The sequence below is a fragment of the Panicum virgatum genome, chromosome 4K (assembly GCF_016808335.1).
Source record: "Panicum virgatum strain AP13 chromosome 4K, P.virgatum_v5, whole genome shotgun sequence".
NCBI lineage: Eukaryota > Viridiplantae > Streptophyta > Magnoliopsida > Poales > Poaceae > Panicum > Panicum virgatum.
The window spans coordinates 29,403,652-29,416,274 of record NC_053139.1 but is presented as its reverse complement, the minus strand read 5'-3'; the positions used below and the strand labels follow the sequence as shown (position 1 = coordinate 29,416,274).

The following is a 12,623-nucleotide window of genomic DNA, read 5'->3' as shown; positions in this document are numbered from 1 at the left end:
CAGTATGGATAAATAACCCATTTTAACTAGACATATTGCAAGATCTAATTTAAAAAATTATTCTAGAAATATTTTCTGGGCCTACCAATTTTGTACAAGCCTATGCTCACCATTTGCAATACTCTGGCCAAATATGACATGCATCCAAAGGATGAATCTTGAGATTTAAATAAAAATGCATTAAACTAGTATTTAAAATAAAGCAAGATACATTTATCAAATGAAAAACTTTATGTACCAAAAGTTGTAGATATTGTTTAATAGAATCCAGATTAGGACCAGGTGCAAGATATTGTTTAAATAAAGCAAGATGCAGCACTGGAGTATGCACGTCCCGTAGACATCTTGGCGCACTTCCAATTATTAGGACTACGGCCAGATATTTTTCTAAAAAAAAAAGCTATTAGGACCAGATCAGACGCGGTTTGGTTCATTTCACGGGTTGTCCATGCGTTCAGGCCGGTAAAAATTAATTGGATTAACTGACTTTTAGGGAACAGGAGAACCGGACGGTTTTAATTGAACCGGACGATTTTTATATGGACTCGAAATTAGATAAATAATATATTCATTTTAATTATTTCGACGAGCTCTTTGCAATGGTGAACTACATTTTAACATTTGAGATTGTTTGTTCGGTTATTTTTCTATTTGCTAATCGGCCTTTAAATTTGGAATGAATGCACGACTGATTCCAAGGATTGTCATAAAAAACACCGGATCATGTCTAGAAATAATGGGCTGATGGAATATGACGAGCTTGCTGTCAGAAGTTGCTCTTATCTTCTGAAATCGATTGGCTCTCATCTTTTAACTCTGCAGCATTGTTCGATGATGTCATTCACTGATTATGGTTTCCGGATGCAACACCATAAGCAAATTTTAATACAATTGAGCATCCTTTTTTGAATAGGGGACCAGATGAAGGCAAGTAGGTGGACCAGATGAAAGCGAGCTATGTGAGTTAGATATCGTGGTGTACCTTAGTTTGTTTTATTTTGAAACTATTATAAAGATGCATGTTTGCTTGTGGATATCAATGAGGTTGATCGTATTCTCCTCAAGCTTTATGCATTGTTTTGAATTTTTTTTTGCCGCCTGTAGCAATGCACGGGCACGAACCTATATGCAAAAAGTGCATTCTGGGTGCAGAACAGCAAATGACGTACCAGATCTTTTCCTCCGGCAAATCACAACTTCAACATCACCGGATCGTGTTACTAGTATTAATTTAGCACACGGATCCGTCCATGCTATTTCCAGGGCAGACTTTGAATGCAATCGAAGCTAGATGATTGCATTGGTGCGCGTACGTTGTGAAGGATTATTAATTATGCGAGATCGATGAAACGAACATTCAGGTAACTGCAACACACTACTACAGATTTGGCCTTTTGTCCCGGTTCCAAACTGGCTTTTGTCCCGGTTTTGGAACCGGGACAAGGCTTCCGGGACAAAAGCCTCTCGAGGCTTTTGTCCCGGGTGGAAGAACCGGGACAAAAGGTGTCTGACGTTAAAAAAATTTTCGCTCACCACGGGATTCGATCCCAGGACCTCTTGCCCAACGCATGGTTTCCTTGCCAATTCACCTAAGTAGTACACGTGACTCAGTATAGAATAACTTCTTTTTGAACTATCACGTGGAGAGGCCTTTTGTCCGGGTTGGTAACACCAACCGGGATAAAAGGGGCCTTTTGTCCCGGGTGGTAACACCAACCGGGACAAAAGGGTCACCTTTTGTCCCGGTTGGTGTTACCACCCGGGATAAAAAGGGTTGGACCTTTTGTCCCGGGTGGAGCCACCAACCGGGACAAAAGGGGGGTCTTTTGTCCGGGTTGGTGGCTCCACCCGGGACAAAAAGCCCCTGTCCCCCACGTTGGTCCGGCTAGCCGTTGGACCCGGGACAAAAGCCACCTTTTGTCCCGGGCCCAAAGGTAACCGGGACAAATGGCATGGAAGAAAGGCCTATTTTGTAGTAGTGACATTTTCTAAGATAATAATTAATGATTCCGGCCGGTCTCTGCTGCATCCTGATGCATGTAGCATATCTATCGACGGCTTCAGCCTGCAGCTTGAGAACTGCTACTGCATGCATATAGTAACATGATCGTTGTTCTGGCTCTGGAGAGCTAGCTCCTGCTCGCAATCTTACTGCCACTCAAGTGACCCCCTTCAGCTATTTATGTGAAGCATTATTAATTGAGCTAAATCTCTTGCTGAAACATGCATTATTACGAGAACGCTTGCTGAATCTCTTGCACCAGCTCTTCAGCGCTCAGCTCGCACTCGATTCCAATCTGTCGGAAAGATACATAGTATACCAGTAAGTAACGATACAACTAACATTTGTTATGATATATAATAACAAGTAAAAACGAGTTATTCCAGGTAAAATAATTGACAGTTTGAAACACAACATGGAGAACATAGATGAAAAGCCGGTAGCTAGCTCTAAACGACTAAGGGCATGGCTAATAACAACGCCCACCGCCAGCTGGGAGGCACCTCATGATGGTGGCAGCCCCAGTATCTCAGCCAATGGGAGTGGAGCTAAGGTCTCTCCGCTGGCTGTGGTCGGCGCATACGAAATGCCTCCATGCTTCTCTCTCTTCCTCCACGTAGACTTACAGCCCGCTCTGCGCCCTCTACAATACTTGCCCTAATGCACAGTGCACAACAGAAACCCTGCACACCCACTGTATATGCATAGTGCCACTCTGATCAGAGCATATATTTGCTACAGCAACGACTTCCATTTTTATAATTCATCCGCTATCCTTCATATATGTATGTGAACTCGCTCGAAGCTGCACTGTGCTAGGATGCCAATATCCAGGTACAACCTAGCCTAGCCACACATAGCTTATGGACCAGCAGTGCAAGTGTGCAACTTCAACATGCAGTTTACGTGGGAAGCTCGATCACATGAAACAAATGCAGTTGCCTGCCCTAATACTGTCGTCTGTGTGTTCATAAAGTGTGAGGCCCCATGTGTAGTCCAACTTATTAGCTTGGTTGGAATATTTGAGTCTAATTAATTACGAACACAGGAAAGGATTTGGAGGCTAGCTAGGAGCACACATGCATGCACCTTGATGGTGAAGGAGTTCACCGCGGTGTCGTCGACGGTGCTGATCTTGGCGTCGAGGATCTCCAGCGACCGCCCCTCGAGCGCCGCGATGACCTTCACGGCCTGCCCCGGCGCGCGGTGCGACACCGTCTTCACCACCAGGTTCGCGCCGGAGAACTCCACCCTCACGTCCGGGAGGAGGGCCGCCCCGCCGCCGCCCCCCGCCGCCGCCGCGGGAAGAAGCGCCGGCCGCTGCGGCTGCTTGCTGGTGCCCGCGGCGTAGGCGCAGAGCTCGGCAGCGATCTTGTCCAGCGACGGTAGGTACGAAGACGATGACGCCGGGCTCGGCTCGCGGGTCGGTGTCCTCGCCGGGGACGCGTACGCCGAGCCCGGCGGGGACAGCGGCAGGGGCAGGGGCGGCTGCATGCGGACCTTGTACAGGCTGCCGGGACCCGGCGGCGGCGTCCTGGGGCTGATCGGGACGGAGGGCCGCGGGCTGATCGGCGGCGTGGACTTGAGCGGCGGAAGGGGCGGCCGCGGGCTGAGGACCTGGTCGGTGTAGGCCTTGCGCTGCTTCTTGGCCTCCAGCGACTGCAGCACTTGCTGCAGCTCCTTGATGTAGTCCACCACCCCTCCTATGATTGATGCCTGATCTCCCTACACAATCATACCGTGCCAATCAAACACATAGTACAGCTTGTAAAAATAGGGTATATAGATAGGGCTAGTTAACTAAGTAGTGAGACCTATGGTAGGTAGGTTGCTACAACAGTTGTAGCAAGTTCTAAGAGCTCGTCGATCTTACTCGCTTGACGTAGAAACAGGGCATGAGCGAGCGCAGCACGGCGAGGTGCTCGTTCATCTGCTTTCTCCGGTTGCGCTCCACCGTGATGTGCGACGTCTTGTTATTATTCGCCGCACCGTCATCGCTCGTCGCCGCTGCTTCTGACGACGACATTGCCGGCGAGCACCTCTGCCTCTTCGGCGCCTCAGGCACCGTAGCGTCGTCGTCACGGTCACCCATCCGCCGGACGTTTCCCGCCGCCGGTTTTGGCGGCGATGCGCGCGCGGTACTGTCAGTGGCCTGCGGCACCTCAGGCTCAGCGCTGCGGGGAGTGGCACCACCGCCGCCGGTGACGCAGTCCTCCCACGCCTCGAGGATGCTGCCGAGGAGGTCGTCGGCGTCGGAGGGGTGCTGCATCATCATCAGCTCGCCGTCGACGTCGGAGAAGAGCTGATCGCACAGTGCCTCCGCCATGACGTCTGTCTCTAAGTCTAGCTATAGGTACGGTGGTGAAGGGACGGCGACGAAAATGTGCGCGTGATCGATCGGAGGGAGAGGAGTCTGCGGCAGCTATCGATGTAGGCTTCTTTAAGGTGGACCGTTGCCTTGGTCGTTCGCCGTGGGTGGTCATGAGAAGGATCGACGGGTCATAAATAGAGAGCGCGGGAATGAAATGAAGCAAAGGCGGAGGCGGCTGAGACGACGTACATGCATGGGTGATAAATGTGCATTCAAGGTGGTGACGGGCCCACCAAGTTGGCTTTGGTGAATCAGAACTGTCTCAAGTAGTAGTACTGCACTATGACTTGCAACACTCATGGTTTCGGTGCACTCGCACAGCACAGACAGTGCAATTAATGACGGTTCTAGCTTACTCCCAATATAATACATTAGGGTTTGAAATTTGTACTCAAACGTAAATCTTAGAGTTCTTTGGATAAAAAATCTTGCTAATCTCCTTGGTTTTGGTGCTAGCTTTGTAAAAAAAAAACCAATTGTGGTGGCTATGGGAGTACGAAGAAAGACTTGCTAATCTCTTTGATTTTGGTGCGGGCAGCTGAAAACTAAGTAATTGATTAACTGAACAATGCACTAATGGGGAGTACATGCGTCTTTTTTCTACCTCCATAATCTGTCTACAAAATCCCAGAATGCCCTACATTCCTGGAAAGCGGGAGTAATGGATTTTGTGTGTGTGTGTGTAGTAATTTAATTTAGAGCCTTTTAATTTGATCCCTTAGCAGTTACCACTTGAGGATGACTTAAGACCTATTTGGATTGGCCAAAGATAAAATTAGCTAGATAGCTTAGAGCAACTCTAGCAATAATAGACCCTAAATAAGACCCTCCAAATACTAAATGGGTCTACCTCTATTTTTAGGGATTTATACATTCGCCTCAACTCCAGCAATAGCTCTTAATTCTAATTCCAGATTTTTCATGGTTCAAAATCAAAGTGCTTCAACAGCATCAACATGATATTGTTAGTCTCTATGGGAACCTTGCACAAGAAAATCTATATGACATGGTATGTGAATTTTTTTAATTTAAAGAATTATGATACTTTCTTTGATTGTGCGAAGCTGTTGATAATATTTGTATTCCATCTCCATTGCAGGATATGTTTGGTAACACCTTAACCGCAAGAGTTTACAAGATATTTTATGTCAAGCTGTGGAGAAGTTAGATTATCACTGGTACGAGGGGGGTACACCATGTACAAGGGAAGGTATGTACCAGACTTCTATTGCAGTTCGATCTACGCCATCTCCTACCGCAGAACCAATATTCACCTTATACGGCAAAGCACTTCCTTGTAGATGTGAAGCAAAGGACAATGCACTATATTCGTGCTTTGATTTCATTGACCAAACCTTGGGGTACAAGATTGGCAATGTTAACTATGTTCAGTACCTCTTGCTTGCGAATAATATTCGTTAGATGGTGTAACGTAGGCATGCAATGGAACTTTTGCACTTGAATGGAACAATTGGATGGAACATTTGTACTTGGATGGAATAATATTCGTTACATATACAACCACATGTGTATCTCATCATATATGATGTATCTGACCCAATGAAGAGTATGTACATGGAGTATGTGATCATATTTGAACATCTGCGATGGTATATACATTGGATATGTAACCGTACATAAAATATGTGGACATACTTATTTTCATATACTAATATTATGGTATAATCATAGTATATTTAAAAAATAGGGCTGATTTTTAAAATTTTCATATATATCCCTTTGATGTATCTTAGAATTAGTATGTGAACATACTCGAAGTGATAAATGAGTATGAGAACATACACATGGTGGTATACTGATGATGAGAGTAGTTACATGCGAGTGTAGAAAATTTTGTAGTTTATTATGTGTGTATATCAATTATGCTTTGTAATGATATATGTGTGTATTTTATTTCCATATGATTTAATTTTGAGTGAGTAATTATTTATATTTATGAAACGTGTTTCATGTCAATCACTATAACATTCAATCGTTAACTAGCTTGATAAAAGAATATAGCTAGAATCCAAATTTAAAAAAATTATGGGAAACAAACTAAATTCAAATCGCTAAACTTTTTGGCGGGCTGGAAAACATTTCCAGGGGCGGGTCACCCCATGCAGTCCCTGAAAATCCATTTTTTAGGGGTGGTTGGGGGGGAGGGGGCTGACCAATTGGTTTCTAGGGGTGGGTGATGAGGTGACCCGCGCATGAAAATGTATTTTTAAGTGCGGGTAGCACACCCGCCCTTGTAAACAGTTATTTTTAGCTGCGGAAAGCAGAAGTAGGTGCGGCGTCCGCCCCTACAATTGATTTATATAGTGGTGTATGAAAAAAGGTCTGTACCTAATTAACAGGTTTTTGTTGCCGTAAAATATTGTGTGTAAGAGGGACAAAATATTTTTTTAGTTTTTATTGCTTCTCCACAAAATGGATTTAGTGTTTCAAAATATGTTACGAGTACGTGTGTGTTCCAGTGCTTCACGCACGACACATGCTACGCCCACTTCTGAATGCATGAGAGTGCTCCAACATTAAAAGTCTTAGCTGGCCATAAAGAGCAAGTGATGAAGATATGGAATCATGCTAGGTCCTGTCACGAAATACTTCAGATCGGCAGCAATATTGTCATGATGATGTCTTGCTTCCAATTAATTCTGTTATTAATTGCCTTTCTTACATTTTGATGATCAATATAAATACGTCTGATAGCAGCAGGGAACTTGAGTAATATTCATTTAAGTCGATCACAGATCCGTTTGTGATACTTGCAGTTTCACGTAGTATATCATATTGAGTCATTGATGTTATATAGCTCGATCCTTCTTCATGAAATCTAGGCAACATTCTAGTTGTCCACATCTTGAAAGGAAAGCTGCCTGCATAATAAACTGCAAAATGCTAGCAAGATACAGCCAAGGCAGGCACATGCATGCATCAAATTGATGAAAATGTAAAGTCATGAGCAAGCCACTTCTGGATGTCTGTTTCTGTATGTCTTATTCCTTTTTCGTATGTACAAATAATCAACTGATTCATGTGGTTGGACCATTTAATACATGGATAAAGCTTACAGATAGCTTAATTTAGTTTTTTTACAAGATTATTCTAGCTTGTGAGAAAATAGTGCGAAAACATCCACTAGTTATAAGGATATCATGCATGTTCATTAAGCATCTTGTGTCCATGAATGCAAGGTGGTAAATTATGACCTAAGTTAATTTTTTATCCACAAGGAATTAATGCATTGAAATGCCAACTAATAAATTATGACAGATCCCAAATTCGTCTCAAAATTATGGAGAAATTATTGTGGTAGAGGAGAATCTATGTAGTACTGGTGTAAGAACATGAAACTAATCCAAAAGTGGTTGGTTTCTTGTTGAGATTGATCACGGTTTGTTCACCTCCTATAATTAGTAAATGTGCCGTGCAAGTCAAAAACTCATAGTTTGTCCTTCTGACATGGCATGTACACTTAGGTTGACCAAAAACACTCAGACAAGTCCTACATCCTCGGGACTCAATTGCGGTACAAGTAATAAGAGGGGGGGGGGGGGGGGGGGGGGGGGGGGGCGTGTGTGTGTGTGTGTTGGGGTGGGGGTGGGGGGGGGGGGGGTTGCTAGGGCCATTGGCCCCTAATGTTTCAAATGTTTATAATAAGAAACCCAGTTATGTTTTAAATGAGTTTATAAGATTTTGTAGTATTTCTCTCTTGTGACCAAACAAAAGTTATATGTTCAACTTCTTCGTATCAAACTCTCTCTCTCTCTCTCACTCACTGTACCATACTTTTATAACGATATAAAAGATGTTAAGTGGTTGTTGAAGCCATGCCACATTATTTGAACAAACAAACAAATGAAAACGTGATGGAGCCACGTATATGGTGTTGAAGTGAATATGCAAACTGCAGCCTTGTATTAAGTGATCATAAGCCGTCGTCACCCCCACCCCAAAGGTACCTACTGACTCCCACATTAATCCCCCATCAATAGCCAGCACTACCGGAAACCCGAACATTGCCGAGTGCCAAGGGGTTTGCCGAGTACAATTTTTCGGGCACTCGGTAAACAATCTATTTGCCAAGTGCCATCGAGAAAACACTCGGCAAAAAAAGGCACTCGGCAAACAAGGTTGTTTGCCGAGTGCCTAGAGGTTGGCACTCGGCAAACATCCAATTTCTAAATTTTCTAAAAATTTAAAAAATAGCAAACAAAGTCTAAAAATTATGAGATTTGGCAAGATGTCAAAATATCATATGTGTAGGTTGTGAGAAAAAGTTGAGGAGGTTTCGCACACTTTTGTCATGTACGTGCTTACAAACCGATACATCTCCGAAGAAAAATCAAAGAGTTGAGAATGATCCGATAAGAATTGGAGTCAAATTGATGGTCGAATTGTTGTTTGAGTTCAAAACTTTTAGTATAGGCAATAGATAACATAGATTGCTTAACGTGAAATTTTGGTAATTTTTCAAGTCCATTTGGTATTTTTAAATTTTTTTTACTTAATTTTTTTGCCGAGTGTATTTTATTGGCACTCGGCAAAAAGAGGCTTTGCCGAGTGCCATAAAAATACACTCGGCAAAGCGTCTCGGATGAATTTTGAATTAGAATTTTTTGGAGTATTTCAAATGACCTCGGATGAAAAAACTCACAACAGCAAAGTTGTATATCTCGAAAAGTTAAGAAACTTTGTAGTTCACAACTTTTTTATTTGAATGCATTTAAGATTTCAAATATGTGTTTGAATTTCTCAAATTTGAAATTTAAATTTTGCAAACGACCTCGGATAAAAAAACTTACAACATCAAAGTTGTAGATCTCGAAAAGTTATGGAACTTTGTAGTTCAAAAGTTTTTTATTTGAATACATTTAGGGCCTCAAACAAGCAATTTTATCTCGAATTAGTATAATATGTGGAGAATCAAAACAGAATCTAGACATATGTAATACAGGGTTGGAGTGGTAGAGGAGGCTACACGCGAAGCAAGAGGTCACGGGTTCGAATCAAGGCAGCCGCGTAGCGCGCGATTTAACGCGAAATAATAGCGAGACTTGTGACTTGTGAAATTGGATGATTGGTGTGATTACCGGGTGAAAATAAAATATTTTGCTATTTTTAAACGCTGTTTTTCTAATCTGGTTTTGAAAAATTTGCCGAGTGCTTTTTGACACTCGGCAAAGACTTTGCCGAGTGCCCAAAAAAAGACACTCGGCAAAGGTGCCTTCGCCGTCACTTTTTTTACCTAGTGCGGTTTGCCGAGTGCCACACTCGGCAAACCCTTTGCCGAGTGCAAAAGGGCCTTTGCCGAGTGTATTCGACACTCGGCAAACAAGGCCAGTCCGGTAGTGCAGAAACTTTATCTTATCACTCCCTCTCATGCATGACGCTACTACAAAAATGATGTGTAGGATCGGAGCGGCCAGTTTTTTTTTCTGGAGACAGCTCAAACGGTAATATAACCCGCTCCTACAAATAGTGCAGGGTTACTTTAGCATCCGACCCACCCTAGGAAATGCATTTTTAGGAGCGGGTGATGATTTCACCCACCCCTACTGATGGTCCCACGCAAATAAATTCATAACTTTTTCATATGATCTCAAATGAAGTAGAGTTTTATATCAAAGTTGTAAAGGTTGACGAGATCTAAAAGTTTATAGTTGATAACATTTTTGTAATTTAATAGTCCAAAGTATCATAGTAAGTTCTGTTATTTTAAAGTCTAGAAGTTCTTATTGTTTTTTCCAACAACCATGAACGTTTAGTAGCTCCATAAGTTGTAGTGGTAATATTTAAAATTTTGTAGTTTATAGATTATTCATTTATGATCTTTAAGAATCACAAGATCATTTAATAGTTGTGCCCTACAGATGGCTATGACTATATAGTATCTCATACAACTCGATCAAGTCATATTTTGAGCTTTCCACAATCTTAACATTTGTATATACTAAAATATATTTGGCATATTTTCTGTTGTGTCTGTAGTTCACAATAACCATAGTGTAGAAATTTTACTCTTCATTTATTTATTTGTTATATTTAAAGATTTTAATGAATTTTTAAAATAAAATTGAAAAAATATTTTCAGGGGCGGATGGTAGGGTCTCCCGCCCTGGAAACATATTTCTAAGGGCGGGTGATGGCGCGACACACCTCTAGAAATCGATTTACAATGACAAGTACGTTACCCGCTCCTACAAATTAAATAGATATTTATAGTTGTGAAAAACAGAAGCAAGTACTACATCCGCACCCTACAAACGATGTTGAACCGTTCTTAAAAGTTTTTTTTATAGTAGTGTGATATGCATATTGCCTGTACGAATTCACTTCACTTGGGTGGTGTAAGGATCGGGTGCTCTAGCCTAAGAGGGGGAGGGGGTGAATTAGGCACTAATAAAAACTATGACCTATGGCTCCAACTAGTTTGCACAAAACTTAAACTAAAACATGCTATCTAGATGTGCAACTAGGTTGTTCTTAGTGTGAAACCCCTATCCCAAAAGAGTTTAGCAACCTATAGCCTTTCCTATCAAGAAACTATTCTATGAAAGTAAAGGCACACAAATTGCTAGTATGAAATGCGGAAGCTTAATGAGCGGGATAGGAGATAGCAAACTCTTGACGCGGGTGTTTATCCCGTGGTTCGGTTAGCCACAAAGGCACACCTACATCCACGTTGTTGTAGCACTCACTAAGAGTATTGCTACTCGACCACCAAGTCTCTTCCGTGAACACAATCACGGTCACCTTGGCCCCGGGTTCTACTAAGGAGCTTCTCCACAAAGGATGGGGGTCTCCACACCAAGTCGGAGGGTCGATGACGTTGCCGGCGAGCTTCACGCTCCAAGGTGCCGGCGCACCAAACTTTTGTTTTGGTTCGCTAATGAATCACAGCACAAAGGCTCGAAGCCTTGCAATCTCACTCACTAAGAGCTAATCCTTTACACAACACTCTCAAAGTGTGCTAAGGGCTAAGGATATGATCTTGATGCTCTTGTATGGCTTGGAGATGCTCTTGTATGGCTTGGAGATGTTCTTGAGTATGTGTGGGAAGTCTAGCAACTCCAGCAAGCTTCAAATGGCCGGGGTGAGGCGTATATATAGGCCACCAAGTCTTGTAGCCGTTGCTCCAACGGTCAGCAGAAAATCTGCGTATCATCGGATGAACCGATGCCTCTGGCTAGGGTAGCGTCGGTTCATCCGGTCACTCATAACCCGAAGTAGCCGTTGAACTCCTGACAGCTGACACAGTGACCACCGGTTGAACCGATGCTTAGCCGTCGGTTAAACCGGTCACTCACAGCACTTAACTCTTCTGCAGACGTCATTACACCGATGGTATGCACCGATGCTTCACCGGTTCAACCGGTGCTGAAGACTTGGCTTTTGCGCGACTTGCATCGTCTCCGGAACACAGTATGTCCAATGCACCGATGCCCCTTTTTGAACCATCGGTTCATCCGGTGCCTATAAGCTGACTTGGCTTCGATTCCCTTCTGCACCAAAATACCATGGCGTTGGTTCTTCCGACAACCATCGGATGCACCGATGCTCATGCGTCGGTTCTTCCGGTGCTACTGACCGAAGAGCCCTTCGGGTCTAGCTGCGCTTCTTCTCTCTTTGTCATCACTTGAACCTAAAAGCCTGAGAATGGTAATCTTAACAATTATATTGGTCCCATTGATTGCGTTGTCATTCGATCACCAAAATCACTCGAAATGATATAAATGGTGCCATGTTCGTTTCAAATAGGAGGGTGGGGGGTCGTGGGGGTGGAGCGAGGGAGGGGGAGAGCGAGAGAGCGCATCACTTGCAGTCTTTCACAGCTTGCATGAGATGATATACTGCAACGTATTATGCGTGCATGTACGACCTTGCTTGCACTGGCACAGCAGCCAGCAGCTAGCTGCAGTAGTACTCACTGCTGCTGGCACTGAATGTTGATAGCATGTCAGGCGGAGAAGAAAACAACAGCCAGACGACAAAGAAGCCTCCTGTGTTCACGCCGGCCGGCTGGTCACGAAACAGAATTGCAGTTGCGCAGGACAAACAATTACATAACCACATGTCAGGACTTCATCAATTTCTCGTGGCAGAAGCTGCTCTATCCCTCCCTCTCAGTTGCTATCTTAGAGTCACACCCACTGATGATTATTATCGTACGAAGTGCATGTTCATGTACATGAAATTGGATTGAGTGGAAAGCTGATATTGTTTATCTTTAGATTCCATCGC

The 12,623-nt window shown here is 43.5% G+C and overlaps 1 protein-coding gene across 1 annotated transcript; it reads right to left on the bottom strand.

The window, feature by feature from the left end:
- Positions 1 to 1,984: 1,984 nt before the first annotated feature.
- On the bottom strand, positions 1,985 to 4,468 carry LOC120704750 (transcription factor SPEECHLESS-like). The gene is made up of 3 exons (XM_039989262.1): positions 3,876 to 4,468; positions 3,092 to 3,727; positions 1,985 to 2,297 (listed from the first exon to the last, which is right to left on the bottom strand). The coding sequence occupies exons 1-3, from the start codon at positions 4,326 to 4,328 to the stop codon at positions 2,232 to 2,234; spliced, it is 1,155 nt and encodes a 384-aa protein (XP_039845196.1). The 5' UTR covers positions 4,329 to 4,468; the 3' UTR covers positions 1,985 to 2,231.
- Between the last annotated feature and the right edge of the window lie 8,155 nt (positions 4,469 to 12,623).